Source organism: Protopterus annectens, chromosome 4.part1 (assembly GCF_019279795.1).
Source record: "Protopterus annectens isolate FY-2018-M chromosome 4.part1, PAN1.0, whole genome shotgun sequence".
Lineage (NCBI taxonomy): Eukaryota > Metazoa > Chordata > Ceratodontiformes > Protopteridae > Protopterus > Protopterus annectens.
Genome location: NC_056734.1, coordinates 510,816,316 through 510,840,427, shown reverse-complemented (window position 1 = coordinate 510,840,427; position 24,112 = coordinate 510,816,316). Strand labels below are relative to the sequence as shown.

General features: G+C 40.2%; 1 protein-coding gene across 2 annotated transcripts in view; it reads left to right on the top strand.

Moving 5' to 3' along the window:
- Positions 1–24,112, top strand: part of LOC122800943 (ephexin-1-like) — an 822,598-nt gene that overhangs the window by 501,001 nt on the left and 297,485 nt on the right. For both annotated transcript variants that reach the window (XM_044070328.1, XM_044070327.1), the window contains one exon: positions 15,597–16,164. In XM_044070328.1, coding sequence (XP_043926263.1) covers positions 15,630–16,164 — 535 coding nt within the window. In that variant the 5' untranslated portion in view covers positions 15,597–15,629. The remainder of the gene's footprint in view (positions 1–15,596; positions 16,165–24,112) is intronic.

The window sequence follows — 24,112 nt, the reverse complement described above, 5'->3', positions numbered from 1 at the left end:
TGTGAGAACAGTTAATAGAGTTACTCCTAAAGTAAGAAGAATTATTAATAATGACTGGTGTATATTAACATCTTTACCAGAACTGTGTCGTGTAGTTGGTATGACACCTAGGTTTTCATATAGAAACTGCCAGAATTTAAAACAGACGCTATGTTATAAGGACAATGTGTGTCAAGAATGGTGGGCTAACAATGGTTAAGCCAGGCACCCTGCCCTGTTACAAGTGTAGTTGCTGTGATATTATTAATAAAAATAATATTTTTCGACATCCAACAACAAAAAAGAACTATGTATTTTTAAGTTTAGCAACATGTGTTACAACGAAAATAATATATTTGGCTACCTGTAATAAATGTCAGGCATTTTATGTTGGGAAATCAACTAGAAAACTGAAGGAAAGAATAATTGAGCACCATTCAGAAATAAGAAGAAAGACTGATACCAACTCTTTGGCTAAATATATTAATGGATATGGTAATGCACATAAATTTTCTTTCAGAGTGATAGAGTATATAAAGATGTACGTGGTGGGGACTTGAGTAATAAACTTGAGATGAAGGAATATCAATGGATAATACGCCTTTGTGCAGATGTATTACCGGGTTTAAATCAAACTGTTTCTTTAAAACCTGTATTAAGATATAAACAAATGTGTTTGAAATCGAGACCTATGCTTTTAAAATTTTCATTATTTTTCTTAACCAGGATGTTAATCGTTTAATTGAATAATTAATGGTGTGATTTTTGATAGTATAAATATGGTTAGTATGTGTTAGTATTTTATACACTGATGAAGGGTTTGTTTGACCTGAAAGCTCTGTTTTATTAAACACTTATTCAGTATTAGCAGTGCTTGGTTTATTTTATATTTTATTCAGTATTGACTTTATGAACTAAGCTTTGTTCTGCAACCGTTTGGCTTTTTTGAGACTATTTTTTTCACTAGAAGGGAATGGCTTTTGCAATAAAGAAAGGAAGGAGTTACTTCTACTAGTGTATGGCCTTAACAGGTTGATATAAACTGGAAATGAGTTAAGTGCAGTGGTGGCTGCTGACTTCAGATCAAAGGGGATTACAGGAGACATCTGCATGGGTGGATCCAACTAGAAAGGGGACTTCATAGGGCAGAGCTATGATACAGTGGGATCAACACTGATCATGCTCATCATTTTACATAAAATAGCTGCTCAGTCACTATTGCACATGCTGAATAGGCTACCAAATGCCAGACCATACCTGTCAACCTCTTAGAGGAAGAACTCTGGACAAAGCCATAAATAAAGGGGGGGGGGGGCAAAAGCTCAAAATAAGGACAATTTTAAAATATTGCTCTTGCAAAGTATATAAAATAACATATTTTGCATTAGGATGAATTTTCTAAAGGTTGTGAAGTCTGAAACTCGAATGTCTGTCATTATTTTCTGACTTAAGTCTTCAACAATTTGCCAATGATTTTTTAGAAAATTACAATTTTATGAAAACTGGACCAAAAATATGAGGCAAAAATCTGGACATTTTGTGAAAATTCTGTACATTTGAGAGGTATGTACTAGACTAAATCACTTTTCAGAGTTAATGATGTGTTTAGTTTATGTTGTAACAGCACAAACCTAAACATCTCTAAACAGTAAAAAAGTGGTTGGTCTTGACTACATGAAACCATTATGAGTACACATGATGTAATAAACATACATTGTACTGTATCATGTAGTCTGCATTATGTACAATGCCAAGTGAAAAATAAGGAGATTTGGAAATCCCACTGTACTGTCTTAATTTATTATTCACAATCAGACCTGTCATTGAGTACAATGCCCCCTTTGGTATGTACCTAACCATGCATATCCTACAATGGAACATCCACAAAGGTTCCTAACTAAAAGAATACAGGGTTTAAGTGAAATGTCCTGTGAAGACCACCTCAAGGTCCTATCCCTGTATTCTGTGTCCTACATTCTTTTGAGGAGAGATGTATGCCTGGCATACAGGGTATTGTCAAACCCTACTCTGCTGGACCTCCTACATATCTACAAAACAAACAGCACCAGAATTACCTGTTCTAAAGACTTAAAACTTGCCTGTGATATAAATAGGGCCTGCTGTAGAGATTATCCCATCTTTCGAACAGGCTGCCTATCCATGTGAAGCAGAGCTCCTCCCTAAGCTAATTCGAGTGCAGCTATGACAGTTGGATGGGGAACAGGAAATTCATCCCTGGTTTGGCACCTCTGTCTCTAATGGAATCAGGCAAACTGTAAATGGTTCATCTCCCAGGCCCCCTGCTTGTAAATGTTTAATCTCCCAAGCCCCTTCCTACACTTATCAAGGGTATCAGAACTTGTTAGAGATTTGGGATGGATGGCTAGGCTTAAAAAGGCCCTTGTGGTTGTTAGCCTAGTAAACACCTATGAACCTATGAACAATTGAAGGTTATTCCCACACCTAATGTGCCAATGGTTTTGAGAGAAACTGACATAGGCTCGATGACAGTTGACTTTACCAAAATACACATTAATCTTGCAAAACCAGAATTACAAGAGTAAACCCAATTTATTCACAAACAGCCCCCCCTCCCCATTACCAAACAAAAATATCTGCTTTGACCCTGCCAGGATAAAAGTATAAATAATAGTAACAGGTTACATACCTGCATTCATTTCATTTAGTTGACAGAAACATTAGTCACAATATGCCAGCTTGCTTTATACAAATACACATTTCATTTTATTTATTTTACTTTTGTTTACCAGGTTTGTCAAACAGTTTTAGTAAAAAAAAAATGTTTTTTCAGCATATGCCTGGGGAGAAGGGCTCTAACATATTACAAACATTTTCAAACAGGCATTCAGTATATACATGAAAACATACATTAAGAATGACTCATACATTTGATAGATTACATTCATCTGAAAGTACAGACAACTATTTGTCTTGCAAAGCCGGAATTACAACATCAGTAAACAGCGGGGCCAGTTGCTTCATTCACACATAGCCCCAATCCCTATTGCTCATTCCACCCACATTATCTTAATTGATCTTGCGAGGTTAAAACACAAAAAAGGATAATAAAAGGCAACACTGTTATTAATATATGTATTTTGTTCACATAAACAATAGCCAGCTTTCAGAGCTTTTGGTCGATCTTGCAAAGCAAGTTAGACGTACAACAGTAAGGCCAGCCAATTCATTCACACATACTAGGCATGGCTCCCAGCTTGATTACCTACCCACAATATCTGCTTTGAGCCTACAGGGTTTAAAATAAAGAAAAGAGAAGGCAATGGTTATATCACTGTTCTTTCTTTTGCATCACATAGTTAAGATCTTACAGGTGATCTTACTTTAGTTCACTCATAACACACTTTATGCATGCAAGGCTAGAGTTTCAACAACAAAGCATTCATACACCAGCCTAATCTATCTTAACTTGACCCGACAAAAAGATTAGGTTAAAGAAAAATTCATCCACAAGTTGACCCAAAAACACACTGTATACCTAGTATCTGACCCCTGCCAAGACATTTTATTAGAAAAAAAGACATCCACAGTCAAGCAGCCTCCAAAGCACCCTGCCACCTTAGTATCTGGTTAACCCTGCCAGTATAGTATATTAAAAAAAAAATCATCAACAGCCCTTAAAACACATTGCATCCTGGTCTCTAGTATCTAATTAACCCTGTCAGGATATTATAATCAAAAAATATACACAAACAGTCTCTGGTTCACCCTGCCAGGATATTATATTAAAAAAAAAATCTGTCAACAGCCCCCAAAACACACTGCCTTCTTAGTATCTGGTTCACTTTACCAGGATATTATATTTAATAAAATCATCAACAGCCACCAAAACACACTACCTCTTTAGTATCTATTTAACTCTGCCAGGATATTATATTACAGAAAATATCCGCAAACAGTCTGCAAAACACACTGCCTCTTTAGAATCTGGTTAACTCTGTCAGGATATTATATTACAGAAAATATCTGCAGTCTGCAAAACACACTGCCTATTTAGTATCTGATTCACCCTGCCAGGATATTATATTAAAAATCATCAACAGCCCTCAAAACACAGTGCCTCCTTAGTATCTGTTTAACCATGCCAGTTTATTATGTTCATAGGTTCATAGCTAGGTACTAGACTATCGGCCCGAGGGCCTACGTAAGCTTAGCCAACAAGGTTCCCTGGCTTATGCCACCCAAGAAAGTTATTTTCCTGTGCCACTGTCGAGCAGAGACACACAAGTGATCCCCGGGGTGTATTTCCTATTTCCCATCCACTCATTAAGTTTTTTCTTCGAGTGCTAATGAAGAACTTTGCTTGGCATAGATGGGTAGCCTGTCCCAGAGTATGTGAAGTCTCTGGGACAGGAATCTATTCCTCCAGCATGTCCTGTTTATTGTGGTGACAAGGTTTAGGTCCCTAGAGCGTGTAGCTCAGAGGGATTGGGATTTCTTTAGGTGTAGCATGTCTAACAGCTCTGGGTTTGACATAGCTTTATATGTTATGCAGAGATCACCTCGGAGTAGGCGATATGCTATGGAGTAAAGCTGGAGTTTTTTGAGATGGTCAGTGTACGGCATCTGTTTGAGGCCAGTAATCCTCTTTGTGAGGTACTTCTGTGGCCTTTCCAGCTGCTGCAGATGTCTTGTGAGGTACATTCCAAAAGGGGCATTGTACTCTGTAATGGGTCTAATGAGTTTAGAGTAGAGGGGAACATTGACCTCTTTTTTCCTGGATGAGAACCCTTTTATGATGAGGTGTGCCACGTAGAAGGACTTCCTGACTACTGTGGCGATGTGACAAAGGACAGACTACTATCCACCTGGGTCCCAAGGTCTCTTATCACACATTCGGTGTTAAGTAGACTGCTGTCTATGTAGTAGTTCATGGGTACATAGTTTTTACCAAAGGGGATGACAATGCATTTTTTGGTATTGAGCTTGAGGCTATGGCTCTGACACCAAGCATCTGTCTCAGCGAGGCCCTTCTGTAGGATTTCCACATCATTTAGGGACACAACCATGGCTCCTAGTTTGCAGTCCTTCATTAGCCAGAAGCCTTCTGTGTTAGCCTGTACTTCAGAGAAGTAGATACCAAACAGGAGAGGTCCTAGGACTGAACCCTGTGGTACTCCACTTGTCACTGGTTTGAGGTCAGATTTGGAGTGTGCAATTTTTACAGTGTGGGTTCTGTCAGTGAGCCAGTTGGCAATCCATCTTGTGACGTAGGGATTTATACCTAGTTTAGTGAGTTTAGCTATAATTCCAGAATGGGGGATGGTGTCGAAAGCATTGGCGAGGTCAAGATAGGCTGTATGAACCACCTTACCCTCATCTATGGCTTTGGTGACTGCCTCAAAGAAGTCGATCAGGTTCAGGAAGCATGATCTGTCTTTCACAAACCCAAACTGGGTCAGATCCAGAGTTTGGAGGTTACCAATGTCTTTGTTTATGAGTTCCATGATGATATGTTCCATGGCCTTGCAGACCAGGCTCGTCAGGCTAATAGGGCAATAATTCCCAGGATCAGTGGTGGCTCCCACTTTGTGGAGTGGGATAACTGTTGCTGTATGCCATTCAGTGGGCACAAAGCCTGATGTGAGGCTATGATTGAACATGGTGTTTAGGTGGGGAGCCAGTTCGTTCTGATGTTCATGTAAAATGCAGCCTGGGATGTTGTCCGGTCCCATGGATGCTGTGTTTTTGGCTTTAGAGAGTGCAGCTTTTACCTGCGTAGTTGTAATTATAGGGACTCTGCATTCTTCCTGTATAGATATGGGCCCTTTAGTGGGTGAGGGAGGGGTAAAGTTAGCACTGAACTTATCTGCCAGGATGTTGGCAATATCAGTTGGTTGTGTAATTTTCGTGCCGTTGTGCTGTAACTCAGAGCAGATCTGTGTGTTGCCATTGAGATTCTTGACATAGCTATAGAATGCTTTGTGGTTGTCCTTAGAATTAGTGGCGATTTTGTTTTCATAGCTAGCTTTGGAGGATCTTATAAGGGATCTCAGCTTCTTACTGAGGCTGACCAGGGAGCACCTGCACTCATGGGATTTTACTCTCTTTTGCAACAATTTCTCCTTTCTGTTGTACTGTTTGTTTATGGTAGGGAACCACCAGATTGGCTTCCTTTTTTTTGGAGGATAGTGTCTTGGTTCTGTTTGGGATAGCACGAGCCATGCACTCGTGTAAGTGCTTATAGAGTGCATTTTGTAGGATTCAGCAGTAATAACTGTATTGTCCATCTGCATGGGTGTCATGAAGTTCACCATTTCTGTCTTAAGAAGCATGAAGTTGGCTTTGGAGAAATTTTTTACCATGGTTTCCTTAATGGAGGGTGGGGGCGGGATGTGGATATCAAGGTTGATTAGCTTATGGTCGGATCGGACCAACGAGGAGTTGACTTCAGGTTTGGAGCACCGGTCAATCATGTTGGTAATGACTAGGTCTAGGATATTGTTGCCCCTGGTGGGGGTGTAGATAAGTTGATCCAGGGCATTGGAGTTTATGAATTCCATAAAGCGTTGTGTGAAGGAGTTGGTACATGAGTAGTTTTCCCAGGTAATGGTGGGGTAGTTGAAATCGCCCATTATTAGGGTGTTTGGTTGAACCCTAATATTTTCTATCAAGAAAAGAGGAGTGGGAATCCTGGGGCATGGTGGGGGATCTGTAGCAAGCTACAATTTGGATTGCAGTTTTGCCCAGAGTTAGTTGCACTTGGATAACCTCAGATGCATTATGCTGAGCAACTAGCCTGGAGGTGTGGATATCCTTAATGAATATGGACACACCTCTGCCTTTGTGTTTCAGTCCAGGTTATGTGGCCGAAAAGTGTCATATGAGTTATAGCCTGGTAGTGCAGGGGTGCTCTCTGGAGCCTTGAACCAGGTCTCGGTCACTGCACAGATATCAATGTTCTCCATTTTAAGGAGTGCCTCGAGTGAGTGCATTTTGAGATTTAGATTTCGAGCATTACCCTGAGTTTTTGCTTGCCTTTTTCTGTTACGGTGGTGAATTTGTCATTTGAACCTTGCCTAAAAAAGGCACTATAGGGGCGGCAAGAGCATTAGCCAGTATCTGGAATCTCAGGGGTGACAGGTGCAGGCCATCTCTGGCAAAGCATTGTGGTCTGTCGACCATGTCATCTCAAGCAGACAGATACTGGGTCCTCTTAGAATGACACCAGAAGCTTAGCCAATTGTTGAAATCAGTCATTTTGTCCTTGTACTGCGGTATCATTCTGGGCAATTTCAGAATGCTACTCAGGGCTAGGGTCATACCTGCCTGGGCTACAAGATTGGAGAGATCTTCCATGTCTCTTTTCATGTAGTCCAGGGAGGTACGTCTCAGGTCATTAAAGAAATATCCACAAACAGTCTCCAAAACATACTACCTCCTTAGTATCTGCTTAACCCTGCAAGTTTATTATATTAAAAAAATATATCTACAAACAGTCTCCAGAACATACTGCCTCCTTAGTGTCTGGGATATTATATTAAAAAAAAAATCATCAACAGCCCCCAAAACAGAGTGCTCCTTAGTATCTGGTTAACCCTGCCAGTTTAATATATTACAAAAAAATATCCACAAACAGTTGACCCTGCCAGGAAAAACAATGCATAAAGTCAAGTGCATCTGGTTGACCCTGCCAGGGAATAAAAAGTCCATAAGTTTCATCTGACTAAGTGATAATAATTAAGTCCGTTAAGTGCAAGTGTTTTTTCACTCACCTTATCCAAAAAATAAATCTCCCTCACTCTGATGACTGCACAGTGCACTTAAAGCACAGGAAGGGAACTTCAGTGGTTTCCTTTCTTTATACACCTACACCAGCAGCCTCGTCACCTACGCAGATTACGTGATATGCTGTTGACCCTAACAGTCCATTTTCCAGTAATATTCCTGTGTTTAAAACCACAATAACTTCTGGGCATCCTCTCTGATGCATGCCTGCTTTCTAATCCGGACTGTTTTCAAAACATTCCAGCATGGCTACAAGACAGAAGTTTTCATCTCTTTTAATTGCACCTCAGGCCCACATGTGCACAGGTCTGAGTTCCACAAATGGGTCATACTCGCATTTTCGATCTAACAATCTACTGCTAGGGCTAGGTAAGTAAAATCTTTTCTTGTTTTTTTTTTTTTCTTTTTTTTTTTTTACTTCTCAAAAGTGGGAGGGCTGCAGCCTAACACTGCAGTACCACGATCCACCCCTGGATAAGTGAACATGTCATTCCAGAGCAAGGAAAAGAATCATGAGAATAACAGAGAGAAGTAAGGAGTCTTAAAGGAATATTTGCTGATTAGAGTCAAGTCATGGTCAAAAGGGGCCCTAGGCAGGGTAATGATCCAGCCCCTCCCATAAAATGTATATACTCATACTTAAATTTTTGCAAAAAATGAGTGTTTTTTTTCTGTGAGCACGTATATCAGTTTCTGATTCCCCTTGTGCATTGGTTCTGGTAAACATCGCCTGCAGAAAATTATAGGACTTCATTCTTTAGGAGTGCATGGGCTGCTGTCCATGTACAGTAACAGTTTATGACTACCTTTGTGGTCTGGTTTTGGTAACTATGAGCCAAGTAGTACACTATCAGCCGTCGTTGGGATGTCATGATTTATCTGGTATGGCTTGGGGGGGGGGGGGTCCTGGTCCTGCCTAGGACCACATTTGACCAGGACCCAGCTCTGTGTGAGTGACAATGGCTGGCAGTATTGATGGGAGTCCCTCAGTTAGCTCTGGGCTCCAGGCAGTTGCCAAGCAAGCCTAGTACTGTATCCGGCTGTGTGCAAGATTGGAGGAAAGAATTAAAAGTATGTATAGGGCACACATTTGTTAAGGAAGTGAGGAAAATGGAATGAGAACATTTTCAGTAAAGGCTGAAAGAAATAAAAATGTGAATAAATATAAAAAAATTTCTCTAGTTTATAAAGTATGATAACAAGAGCACAGATGGAAAAGATGATGCAAAAAGCAAAATGGAAACTGTTATTGGATGAAGCTATACATACTGTGACAGAATGCCATCGTCATCATCATCGTCAGTACATTTAATCTAGAATAATCCAGAACGCTGTATATCCTTTCATCTACAGCAAGGAGAAGTTAATGTAATTTAATAATTTTTCTTACAGAGTTGCCTGCAGGCTGTTCTAGCACTGGTGAATGCACTCCATGAAATGTAACCTCTCCCAAGTAATGGACTGCAACCTCCCAACATCAGAATTGTATTGTGGTATCCTTAATAGGACATTGCTAGCTACGTTTTTTTATCTTTCTGACACCTGCTAAGACATTGGTCTTGTAAGCTCTTTGATGAAACTGCTTTGCAAGACATGAATGGAAGGCTGCAGTGTGGAACTGACTAATGACGTGACAAAGTGCTGATATGTTGGAGAGCAGTTTAAGCGTTTCCTCATAAGCAAGACTGAAGTATATATAAACATATAATTTCATTCCAGGCTGACATGTTTCTGAACAACACACAGTCGTGCTAGTAAAATGATTGATTAACCTAATGACTGGTATCTTATGGCATGTTTTCAGTAAACTTTATGTCTATGATTAAGTCAATGTTAAAACTGTGCTGAAAAACAGTGAAATATGTATTTGGCCAAAATATTGCCCTAGGACTTCTGAATTTGGAAAACATAAAATAATTTACTTGCTTTCCTTTTTTTGTGTTTCACTTTACTCAGCAGCTTTGCTTTCCGTTAATATTATCTGTACCGCTCTTACTGTTTGATATGTGCAGCATGCACTCATAGTTTGCATTTTGTAATTGTTGACAAGGAAGCACAACAGAGCCAGAGCCATTTCAAAGGGGAGACCTGAGGCAATGTCACCAGTTCAAAGACTAAGCCTGATGCAGTCACATACTAGTCATTTGAGACCTACGTAATAACATCTGTTTATTTGTTAGTCAGGTTTGTGAACTGGTAAAATTACCTTTTTCAGTTATGGCTGAGGTTATTAGCAGTCAGCATAAATCAGTACAGGTTAGTCAGTGAAATAGTTTAAGTCCGATTTTTACAAAAGTATTAAAAACACATAGACATAAAAAATAAAAAAATAAAAAACAGAAAAAATGGATTATAGGTGTGGAATAGTTAATCTATACTGACAGTGTAATTGTAATTGCATTGCTTAGTAATGCTTTGTAAAAGTGATGAGAATATGTATACCAGTAAAGTCGAGAAGCTGAGAAAGGAATCGAAGGAAAAACTGCAAAATGTTTAACTGATGTGCAGTTCATCAGAATTTGAATTCATTATAATTTGTCCAGTTTGGAAAAGCAGAGTGCAGAGAAGCATGGTGTGTATCCGATGAGAAGCACTGGACAAGTAAATCAGTCATCATGATTGGTGTATATAATTCAGGTGATGTACATGAAGATCAAATACTCCATGACGATTAGATCATGTGATCATAGTCCACAAAAAAAAAAGAAAAAGAACTCTTGCCTGGTGCCCTGCGGAGTTCTACAGCAGCAGAGAGGTAAAAGAGAGACTTTGGCGTGATTAAGTATAATTTTTCTGTATTTTCTTGCTGCCTTTAGCTAATTCTGCCTAAAACGCCGATTTTTTTTAGAGTTTCTGTGATTTAAAAAGCTTGTTTCAGCTACATATTGTACTTATTTTACTGCCTGCACTTTAACAAAGTTGTTTTTGTGTTTAAATTACCTGTTGAGTGTGTAGCCTACAAGAGTAAAAGTGTGATAGCCATTTCTGTGCATTTAAAGTGTTTTTCTTTATTGTATCTGCTTTATTTTCTGAAAAAAAAATAACCCCCCCCCCAAAAAAAAAAATACTTGTTTTCCCACCTTTCTAAGCTAGTGTAGTCCAGTTTTCAAGTTAGTGCTGAATTCAGGGCTGTGTTACAAGTTTCTGTGTTTGCCCATACCTTACTTGGATAGAATGAAGTTTCTCTGTTCACTTGTGAGAGAGGGGAGCTTTGAGCAGCCTATCTGTCCCTGGAGGAGTGGTTTCAGCCCAGAAATTAGTAGTTTATTGGCCATTTTAGGCTAATTTCTCCCTTTCATTTCCCTGCTATAAAACCCGCATTAGCTCAGTTTTGCACGCTGGGCAGCACCGGTTAGCTGGGGTATAACTATTCCGGCACCACAAAGTCTAATCTTCTATTTTTCCCTTGGAAATAGACAAACTTTCAGCTTAAGCACTGAAACCAATCACTTCTCAGCCTGGCACTTGCTCAAAACTCATAGCAAGCACTAATAAACCTTAGCACTAGACCCTCCCCTATACTGTAGAGAAGGACAAGGATCTCTATTCGACCATACCAGCCAATCAGTAAAACAGTTCACTGTTCCTATCCAGGCATGTCCAAAGGGCAGTTTCAGGTGTACTCTCCAGTCCAACTGGTGAATCTGGTCATTTTGAGGCAATGTTACAACTGCCTCATGTACACAAACAACCCACTCCTCCTACCACCAAACACTAATACATGCGAGAGATGCAGTTATACAGCCAAACTGGAGGCTAAGCTCTCTCAACCCATGACTGGACCAGGCAGTCAAGAGGAGAAGGGAATTACTTGCATCACACCACCAGTCTCACATAAACTTATGAAACCAGCACCAGCAAAAAACACACATAAGGCTCTAAATAAAAATCTGCAAAAGCAACAGAAACCTCCAAAGCAGACATCTAAGCAACCTCCACCCCTCAACACAAACCATGAAACACATACTTCACAAAACAAGTGTGCCACACAATCACAGCCCTTAAGGCAAAATAACATACCCAACACACTAGTAATAGGTGACTCTGTAGTCAGGCACACTGACATCCCACTCACTAGGCTGAACAAGGAGAAGGTTACTGTTAGCTGCTTGTTGGGTGCCAGGATTCGCCACATAACACAAGCACTCAGGTCACTCTAGAACAAGTACAAATATGACTCTGTCATTATCCGTGTTGGTGTGAATGACCTCCCTGGACTCCATGAAAAGAGACATGGAGGAGCTCTCTGATCACGTAGCCCAGGCCAGTATGACCCTGACCCTGAGTAGCATCCTGCCCTCACCAAGAATGATACCACGGTATAAAGAAGAAATGATCAATTTCAACAACTGGCTAAGCTTTTGGTGTCATTCAAAGGGGATCCAGTGTCTGTCAGCCTGGGATGACATGCTTGACAAGCCACACTGCTTCGCTAGAGACGGCTTGCACCTGTCACCCTTAGGCTTTTGAATATTGGCCAACGCTCTTGCCACCCCCATAGTACCTTTTTTAGGCAAGGCTCAAAAGACAAACCCACTGCCGTAAATAGCACAAGTAACAGAAAACTGAGGGTAATGCTATTCAGTGCCAGAAGTCTAAACCTCAAAATGCACATACTCGAGGCACTTCTCAGTATGGAGAAAATTGATATGCACAGTAACAGAAACCTGGTTTAAGGCTCCAGAGAGCACCCCAGCACTACCAGGCTACAACTCATACCATACATTTCAGCATAAAAACCCGGACCGAAATACAAAAGGTGGTTGCTTATCCATTTTCATCAATGATACCCACACCTCCAGGTTAGTGGCACGACATGATGCCTGTGAGATCATCCACGTGCAACTAACAATGGGCAAAACTGCAATCCAAATTGTAGCGTGCTACAGATCCCCCACCATGTCCCAGGACCCTCATTCTGCATTTCTGGCATCACTGGGAAACATAAAGGTCTTACCAAGCACCCTGATATTGGGTGATTTCAATTATCCAAACATTAACTGGGAAAACTACTCAAGTACTAACTCCCTTGCCCAACATTTCCTAGAATTTATAAACTCTAATGCCCTGGATCAACTGGTCAATACCCCACCAGAGGTGGCAACATATTGGACCTGGTCATCACCAACATGGGCTACTGGTATTCCACACTGGAGGTCAACCCCTTGCTGGTTAGATCTGACCATAAACTAATCACTCTGGATATCCACATTCCGCCCCCACCCCAGTCAAAGAAACCACTGTGGAAAACTTTTCAAAAGCAAATTTCACATTACTTAAGACTGAGGTGGAAAGTTTCAAAGCCCCCATGCTAAAGGATAATGTTGTCCAAGCTGCAAAATCCTTTACAAATGCACTCTACGGACACCTACATGAATGCATGGATCGTGCTATCCCAAGTAAAACCAAGGCTCACTCCTCCAAGAAAAGCAAACCAGTCTGGTGGACCCCTGACATAAACAAGCTATACAATAGAAGGAGGAAACTAGTACAGAAAAGAGTAAAATCCGAAGAAGGGAAGGCATCTCTGATTAGCATCAGCAGGAAACTAAGATCCCTCATAAAATCATCCTAGGCTAGCTTTGAAAGAAAAATTTCCAAGGACTCCATAGATAACCACAAAGCATTCTTTAGCTATGTCAAGAATCTAGGTGGCAATTCTCAGAGTTAGTGCATAATGGTACAAAATACACTGAACTTACCGATATCGCCAACATCCTGGCAGACAGGTTCAGTGCAAACTTCACCCCTCTCACCCCCAAAAGGGCCCATAACTATACCAGAAGAATGTACTGCCCCTGAAATCACAGACACTCAGGTTAAAACAGCCCTCTCCAAAGCCAAAAACACAGCATCAGTGGGACAAGATGGTGTCCCAGGCTGCGTCGTACACAAACTCAAAGATGAACTAACGCCTTACCTAAACACACTGTTCAAACTCAGCCTCTCCACAGGCTATGTGCCCATAGAGTGGCACACAGCAATGGTTATTCCACTCCACAAAGGTGGAGCCACAACAGACCTCGGGAATTATCGCCCTATAAGCCTGACCAGCTTGGTTTGTAAGACTATGGAGTGCATCATCATGGATCTCATTAACAGAGACATTGAGAACCTCCAAACACTGGACCCTACCTAGTTCAGCTTTGTTCAGGGTATATCATGCCTCCTAAACCTGGTGCACTTTTTTGAGTCTGTTACCAAGGCTATAGATGGGGGGAAAGGTGGTCCACACAGCCTACCTAGACCTCATAAAGGCCTTTGACACCATTCCCCATTCAGGTATTATAGACAAGCTCACCAACCTGAACATAAACCCCTACATCACGAGATTGGTTGCCAAGTGGCTCATAGACAGAACCCACATGGTAAGAGTTGCAGGAGCTAGGTCTGACTCTAAACCGGTTACAAGTGGCGTTCCCCAGGGCTCAGTCCTAGGACCCCTCCTGTTCGGCATATACTTCTCAGAGGTACAGGCTAGCACAGGAGAACTATGGCTGACCATGTTCGCAGACAACTGTAAACTAGGGGCTATAATTGACTCTCCGGCTGATACCGACATCCTCCAAAAGGGTCTCACTGAGACAGATACCTGGTGTCAAAACCATGGCCTCAAGCTAAATGCCAAAAAGTGCATAGTCATCTACTTTGGAAAAAACATAGTACCCACAAACTACTACATATGTGGTAGCCCCCTAAATACGGAAGACGTAATAAGGGATCTGGGCACCCACATAGATAGTAAGCTGTCCTTAGACAATCACATTACCAGGGTTTGCATCCAGATCAAAAGAGGTCATTATGCCCCTCTACGCATCACTCATCAGACCCATCATAGAGTACAACACCCCATTTGGGTTGTACCTTACAAGACATCTGCAACAACTAGAAAGACCACATAAATACCTCACCAAGAGGATCACTGGCCTCAAACAGATGCCCTATGCAGCTTGACTGAAGAAACTCCACCTGTACTCTGTTGCATAATGCCTACACAGAGGTGATCTCTGCCTGACATACAAGGCCATGTCCAATCCAGAATTGATAGACATGCTCCTCCTAAAGAAAAAACATATCCTCTCAAGCCACACACTCTAGGAATCTAAACCTCACCACAACAATAAATAGGACATGCTGGGAGGGATAGATTCCTGTCCCAGAGACTTCCCATGCTCTGGAACAAGATTCCAATCTATATTAGGCAGGGCTCCTCACTAACCCTCTTCAAGAGAAACCTTGATGAGTGGATGGGAAACAAAGTATACCCCGGGAATCACTTCAATGGCTCTGCTGGACAGAGGCACAGGGAACTAATCTAAGGGGAGCAGCGTAAGCCAACACATTCCAGCTAGGCTTATAAATGCCTTCAAGCAGATAGTCTAGTATCTACCTATGAACTTATCACAAAATGAGATAATACACTGAGCTCTTTGATAAGCATGGCAATGTACAAACAGACTAAGCATCAGTGAGCACATTACAAAAAAGAAAGTGTCTGTACTTGGACTGTATTAAACATACAAACATATTGGTTGCAGAGAAAGACAACATATGCAAATTTAAGCACATTTGTTCAGGAAGTAAAGTTTTATTTTCTGAAGAGCTGCAAGTTGTAATGTATTCCTTAACTGCCTCATAATGTTGATAATGCAGTACATATAACCTCCAAATGAGGTTACAAATGTACTTCAGGTAAGTTTCAGAAAATAATCATTGGTCATGTAACTTGTTTTGAGTGTTGCAGCAGCATGATCTCTTATAATGCTTTATTTCTAGAGAATGATTCTCTTCTGCTTTACTTATCATTGTATGCAGGTACAAATGTCTAATTTTCTGTAGTATTTCCACAGGTGACATTCCATGTATCTCACCCACATATACCGATGAAGAAGAAGAAAATGTCATCGGCCACAATAACAACATCCGAAATCTCCCAGGTGGATGGCCTAAACAGTATGAAAGGGAAACCCCAATTACCTCCAAAGCCAGACTTGAAAACGTTTTTTAACAGAGAAAAGTCACCACTAAGAAACAAAACCACAGTGGCAATAAGTAACAGTGTAGAAGTAAAAGTCTTAGCGTCGGAGGACAATGAGGGTAAAATGAGTAATACTTCTGAAGGGGTCCCATCTTTAACAAAACAAGACTCTATATTGATGGAAACGAATATCAACAAATTAAGCCTGGCTGCAGAACCATCTGATCTGACCCAGAACGACGCAGATACACTAAGTTATGACTCTGGCATTTCTTGCAGCTTGCAACCCAAGAGAAAGTCTTCAAGGAAGACCTCAGAAACAGTTGCTACTGGAACCCATGAGCAAAATCACAAGACTGCAAGTCTTTGCCCTAGGAGACCTCCACCCAAGAGGCCCTCCTATAACGTTAAGACAAAGAAGATCCTCCCAAATCCATCGAGTAAGTAACATATAATTGGGCAGTTTAGAAAATTGTTGAAATTTGACAGAAATGCATATGTGAATGCATTGAACAAAAGTGGGGGAGTATATGAAAATATTGTTTTGCAGGGAAGTGACCCAGCATGCAAACAATAATGCCTAACAGGGTTTGTGTTACTGTGGTATCATGCTAATATATCCTTGGAAGGGTGTTAGTTTCCACAATTTCATACACCACCCTGAAGGGCAATATTGCACTTGGAGAATGGCTGTCTGTTAATATATATATATATATATATATATATATATATTTTTTTTTTTTTTTTTTTTTTTTTTTTTTACTCTATACCTTTTTTATATTTTGATGTAAAATAATTCCTCTGCCTGATGTTTCAAACATTGCTGTAAAATATGTAATTGATGTTGCAGATGTATTTTACATCCAAAGTATAAGTTATGCAAATATATAATGACCACACACACACACACACACACATGCATTCAGAAACAGACAAACTCACATATATATGAATAGAAACACTTGCACGCATATGTTCAGAAACCCAGACAGAGTGATAGACTCACACATGCATATAGAAACACACTACAGTTTCAGAAACAGACACGCATATACATAGATGGAAACACACACCACTTACAACCACTTTGCTGCATGATCAATCCTCGCCTGTCTCATTGTGAGCAAATGAACAAAAAAAACACAGAATACAAGTTATTACAACTCTTCCCACCCTTACTGTCATTGAATTTGACACATAATGCTGATCTGTCCTCTGATGTCCTAGCAAATCAGTGAAGATTAAAGTCAGTCAATAATGCCAGACATTGAGTTTTAATATCTTATTGTTTAAAGAATCCATACTAGTAGAATGCCTGTTGCAATCAACTCTGTTTGCCTGTCTTTCTCTCTCTCTGTCTTGCTTACCCTGTTTCTCTTTCTCTCTCAAACACACACACGCATGTGCACAAATGCAAACACACAAATGCACACTTTCCTTTCTTGTTTTATATACGTTTTCTTTTAGTTTTATAGTTGCCAAATGGCAAACCCAGGAAGCAGCGAACTTGTTCTTATCAGGCATTACCTGCATATTAATACCCTGTTGGAAAATGTTTATTCTCATTCAGGGTGGCAATGTACAAATCACCCGCTCTCTAAGGTAATGTTGTAAAGTAATGGAGTCTGACAACCTAAAAAAGGTTAAGGGTGGAAATATGCTTGCTACTTTTAACTTGAGTTTTTCTCCCTGGGCCTCCACTGAAAATGGGCAACTGCCCAGTTGGACTTTCCTGGTAAATAAATGTCAAATAAATAATAAATCAAGAACAGAAGAAAGGAGAAGATGTAATGAGGAAATTATGCAGACACAGAGAAGTTTAGCCAAAAGGGGAGAGGCAAAAGTACCGTTTTTCCATAGGTGCCAGTCAGGAGGGAAGGAAATGGCGTAAAGAATAATGACTGCGCTGAAAACACGCCTGGGGCATGGGCAAATATGCAGATATGCTAGCCTCTTCCTGCTCCTTGGTGGGAGGGATAATAGCTTATTACACATGACAAGCAGAAGACTGTGAGCAGTATAAACTAGGACGTAGATGGTGGTCTACGTTAGAGGACAATATTCTTGAAGGACTTGCATCTGTTGAGGTGAATTAGGAAGTGAGACCTAAATTATGCTTAAAGATGCTAACATAAGTAAGAAAAAACTAAGCAGCTTACCAGAAGTTGGTGTTAAGGTTGGCAGAAACCAGCTAATGCCTTCCCATTTAGGAGCCTCAGTAGGACATTATAATTTAGGGAATCTTGATTAATAAATAGGGATCTTAGCAGAAATATTGTTAGATGAAAGGCTAATGGAGTATTTTGAATTAGATAAGATGAGAAACCACAGGTAATGTCGACAAGTGAAATAGATGCATGGAACTCCCCCCCCCCCCACACACACACACACAAAAAAAAATTGGTAACGTCTGGCTGAATTATTTGAAAAAGAAATTTGTCTGATTTACTGATGCACTACAATGTGACTGTGATAGGGGCATTTAAATTCTAGGAATGAGATTAAAACTAGGCATTTGTTTAAAGTAATGCTGAAAGGTGATGGATGACTGTATCTTAAATTATTTATGAGGCAGAGAAACCATAGTTGTGCTTAAACAGTTATTAGTCTGTGAAAGCATAGCTTCACAGGGTTAAGTACTGAACTATCCTTTTTCAGTATTCCCACAATAATGAAATAAGTGGGCTGGTTTGTTACCCTGACCTTGGGCAAGAGCAAACATAAATTAAATATTCATAGATGAATTAATGTAATGTGCATCTTGTTACATAAATATATGATAAAAACTCAATATCGATTTTAAATTTTTTGTCAACACTTATTATGAAGAACAACATTACAGTTGGAAAACTTGGGAAATAAAGTATAATCAAGTAATTCTGAGTAAGTAATCAAAATTTTAATCAAAAGGTTTCTATGGATGTAATACAATATACAAAGTAATTTGGAGACTACATTTGCAAATATGACTAATTCATAACTTAATTATGTTTTCCCTGTAAGCTATTTGCACTTACATATACTACACTGTCAAATGAGCACAAATAAATGCATACTATCTGCCTGAAAGAAGGGTCTGTTCTGTATTTAATTTGTCCCTTTGTATCATTAGAAAGTACAGTTGCAGAAGTTCCACTAACCTGTAGCAGTAAATTTTCACAAAACACACTGCCTTACTGCCATATGTGTAGTTGTGCCCTACAACCCTCCCTCTGGTAGTCTCTCAAAGCTACAGGCTCCTCCCCCTGCCCTTCTGTGACTGTGAAGGACCAATCAGCTGCTAGAGAAGGACAGCATTTCACAGTCAGACAACAGCTCCCAGTTTTTTCCTAGGATCCAAATGGAATAGCAGATGGGAAAACGCAAGACTTGTGAACACCTACTGTTCCAAACCAAAGCCAACACATACACACACACACACACACACACCAAAAGCTGCTAAACAAAAAACAGCAACAGCCACCCAGTTATAAACAATGTGCATCCAACTAAAGAGGGATGGTGGGAGGGTACTATCAGTAAGGCAGTATGTTCTATGAACTTCAACTGTTACAGATTAGTTGTTGTTTGTCTTTTTGGCTTTTCCCCGTTAGGGGTTGCCACAGCAGAACTCCAGTCCAATAATGATTGGCAGTCGATTTTTATGGGGCCGAGTTCCCAGCCCAGCCTTCAGCGAAGGCACGCCCATTCACGCATGTCTTTCAGAGGCCACCCGACCGCGGGGAGGACATGCAGACTCTACACAGAAGGCACTCCAGCCGAGAATCGAATAGGAGAACCTCTTGCTGTGAGGTAACAATGCTACCACTGTACCACCAAGGATCAACTGTTACAGATAAGTGGGGGTCCAAAATGTTAGGTTAAACTAGCTAATATGTTACTTCAACACACATTAATAAGCTTACTTATAACCACCTACGTTTCAACATCCTACCAAAATAAACATGTCATAGTTATCCACTCTCCTACCAACCCAAACAGTGCTCACCTCCATCTCCTCTTTACAATATCACCTGAAATATTTTTCAACTCCATCACTCAACTTTTCACATTCAAACATGCCATCTCAAAAGACAACCCAAACTTCTCTTATAAATTCCTAAGACTACTTGGCAAACTCGTGCACCTGTACCCAGCCACAACTACCCAGATTACATTATGAGGAGACATACATCCCAACCCAGGTCTTCAATGCCAAAAATGCAAAGTCAGCCCTTCAAATACACCACTGTCTCCTAACATAAAATATCTGCAATAAAATAACTCACATCTATTAATATTAAACATGAACCTTGGAAGCCTACTTAATAAAATCCACGAATATCATGCAACCATTGATCTATACTCAATAGGTATTTCCAGCTTAGAAACATGGCTAAAACTGCACATCCAAGATCATGAAATTTAAATCCATAGCTGTAATATCCAAAGACAAGATAGGACTCATAAACATGGTGGTGGCATCCCAATGTTATAGAAAGATAATTTTAAACTAGAACAATAGATATCAGCCTCCCAGACTTATCAAAATTAAAAATACTTACTACCCACCTTCAAGTCAACCCTAACAAACATATTATAATAGCCATCTATATCCCCTCAGGCAACAAGCCACCTATTACTGAAGACCTCCTTAGCTGGTGCTCATTAACATTACATCAGGAAACCATCATAATGGGAGACTTTAACTTAGACTGGTATACATGCTCCTCTGATAACCCCTCAAACTTTATAAATCTCCATGGATTCACTCAATACAAAATCCCACCAGACTTGATAAACACAGTAAAAAAGAATCTATCCTAGACTGGCGTCTTACAAATACAATCTCCGTCTGTTATCACTCAGGCTGTCTACCAGACTGCCTAAGTGATCACTTGCCCACCTATCTGCTGAGATGATGCTCATATACCCCTAAAGATACACTCCATAAACATATCCATAATAAAAGAAACTTCTCCCCTGAAACCTTTAAAACACTTCTACATTGCAGCTTGTTCCCCCTGAAGCACCTAGACCTAACTCTTAAGTCCTTCAATGACACATTTCTCCATTTTAAATAGTCTACCCCCCCCATAGGAGGACACCTGTAAACTCTAAACCCATTCCATGTCTTACTGATGAGACTAACAGAGAGATAGAGCATGGCAACATCACCAAGTCAACAAAAACCAAGCAACGCTTCAGAACTACCGCCAACTTTGGGATCTAGCAAAAAAACAAATCAAGCATGATAAAAAACAACAATGTACAATAATCCAACTAAAGCACCAAAATAACCCTAAAAAATTCTGGGTAGCCATCAACCAATTGTTAAAACCAGGACAAGCCACCACCCCAAACCCATCCAAAACAAGCTCCATTGACAATATTGCTCACAATTCAACAAGCGCTTCATTAACTCTGTAATATCTGTACTTAAAAATGATACCAATTCTCATCTTTCAATCCCTGTAGTACAGGAACCCAGCCCCATGTCCTTCCACTTTAGTCCTATTCAGACTGATAGCATAAAAAGACTCCTATCTAAACTCAAAAGACTCCTATCTAAACTCAAAACTTCATCACTTGCTGCTAACCAGCTCCCAAACGAATACCTCAAACTAGCTGCAGACGTCATTGCCTACCCCATATCCCTCTTAAATAACTGGACCATCACTGAACAATATGTACCAAAACTTTGGAAAGTATCTTATATAATTGGGTCTATATTATATTAGCGAATGCACTAAATTGTGAATGCTATATAATCGACCCACGATACTCGAAAATCCAAAACATAGAACACACGGATCAGCGATTTTTTTTTCCCCAGGGAAAAAAATCGCTGATCTGTGAAAAAAAAAATCCGAACACAAAATTAAGTGGGTTGCCCCCCCCTGCTTAAATATACCGACTCCACGATCGCACCACAGTGGAGGAAATTGCAAAGTCCCAAAACGGCCCAGTGATTTTTTTTCCCTAGGGAAAAAAAAAAAAATCAGTGTTCCGTGCTTTTGGCATTTTGCCATTTCGCTTAATTATGCTCAGTGAAACAGTGTTCGCAAATGTAAGCATTCACTTAAATAATAGGAACCCATATAATCTCCCTGCACAAAGGTGGCACCACCACTTATTTCTCTAATTACAGGCCAATTGCCATTCTCTCACTCATAGCTAAAATACTCAAAAAATGTGTTCACACCCAATTCCTTGACCATCTCCTTAAAAACAACCCCTTGTCCACAACGCACCATGGCTTTCGGCCTGTACACAGTACAACAGCAGCCTTTACTTAGTTTCATTATTTCAGTCAACCAACACCACAGAAACAATAGTCTACTCACCTCCTCTATCTTTCTTGACTTATCAAAGCCTTTTGATACCGTTTTGCATCAAAAACTTATCAAACAACTAGTCTCCTTAAACCTCTCCCAATCCACCCTCGCCGGGTTCATCAGCTACTTATCTAACGGTCAGCAGGCAGCTAAGTGGCAAATTGTACTTTTTTCACTATTACCCGTCTCCATGGGCATTCCTCAAGGGTCTATACGTGGTCCTCTTCTCTTCATTATTTTCACAAATTAACTCTGTACAGCCACCCAACATGCATCCATAGTTCAATAAACTGATGATTCCTCCCTCATATGCTCAGCTCCCTCCCTTCAGAACGCCTGCAAAAAACACAAAAATCCTAACTGGACATTGAAAAATATCTGTCTAACTCCCAACTCAGTCTGAGCCCCAACAAAACAAAACGTATGCTCTTCTCCAGGAGCAAAAAAGCTATTCACCCTCCCCCTTTCACCATCTACTAGTCAGATAATACTATCATAGAACCGGCAAACTACCCCAAGCTTCTCAGGGTCACTGTTGACAAAGATCTCAAATCTGACAAACTTCTATCACTAATCATTAAAAAGGTCCACTTCAAGTTAGGTTTACTGTATAGAATTAAGCCTTTCCTAACTGATTCCACCAGACATGCCATTTCTAGAACACACCTACTATCAACACTCTTATACACCTCACCTACATTCACAAACGTAATAAAATGTGACTTAAATGAACTTTAATCCTGTTATAATAAAGTAGCCAGATTCACTTCCAACCATCTATAAAGATCTCATCACTGCACAGCTCTACACCAACTAAACCAGCTAGAGCTACCTAACCTACTAACCTTCAACCAACCTACACTAGCCCATTCTGCCCTGTACCACCCAGATATCTGTCCAGTTGTTAGTAACTTAGTTCAGCCCTAGTTCAGTCCAGCAGTAGAACTCTAAGATCCTCCAATAAACTACTTTTGAAAGTTACCAAATCAAATAATAGTCATGGGGATTCCTTATACTCCAACACAATAGCTAAAGGTTGGAACATTATACCACAGAAAATACTCAGCACTAGCAACTCTGCCAAATTCAAATGACTGCTTAGGGAATACCTAAACAACACCTGGCTTTGCTCCTGCTGTAAGCTAGGCTAATCATGCTCCTCACAAGGTATCTCATTTGTTATATACCCCTTTCCCCTCAAATCCTCAGTGTACCTAGCACCCCCATTTCTTTGAGCTTCTTTCCCTTATCACTGCTATTTACTACCTTCCTACTACTTATCAGTTTTGGTATGCGGTATATTATATATTCTGCTTAACGTTCAAAAAAGTTTTGTACTGTTAGTTGATTTATCGTTTTATTTTTGTCTTTTACGTAAGCCACATTTACTATGTACTGTTTAAATATTGTTTTAATGTATTAACTAATTTTGTAACTTCTGTTGAATATGTTGTGGAGCTTTGCTGAAAATGGGCCATTCAGTCCAGTCCAGATATCCCTGATAAACAAATAGAAATAAATAAATAAAATAAATAAATAATTGAAATCTGTTGTCTGTGACTGTGAAGGACTAGTCTAGATTAGATGAACAAATGCCTAAAATGTTGTGTACGATATGCTCGACAGCTTTTAAGCGAACGTTCATCTAAGCTAAACCCCAGAATATCGAAACAAGGTGATTCGAAAAGCTATAGCTGGCCAGCTGTCAGGAAGCCAACGGCTGATGGCTACAATGTACTATACATCATTACAACCTCCCCCCTCCCAAAAAAAAAAACAAATCAACAAACAAAAATAAAGTGGGTGGCGTTGCCCCTCACACCCCCTACTTAAGTATACCAACTCCAAGATTGCACCACAGTGGAGGACTGTCATAACATTACACATGGTGAACGTTGAGACCGCACCACAGTGGAGGACTGTAAGAATGGTGAGACAAGGTGAACGTTTTGACATCAGCCATTGGCTTCCTCACAGCTGGCCAACTAACTTTTCGAAACTCCTTGTTTCGACATTCTCAGGTTTTGCTTACATGAACGTTTGCTTAAAAGCTGTCGAGCATATCATATTC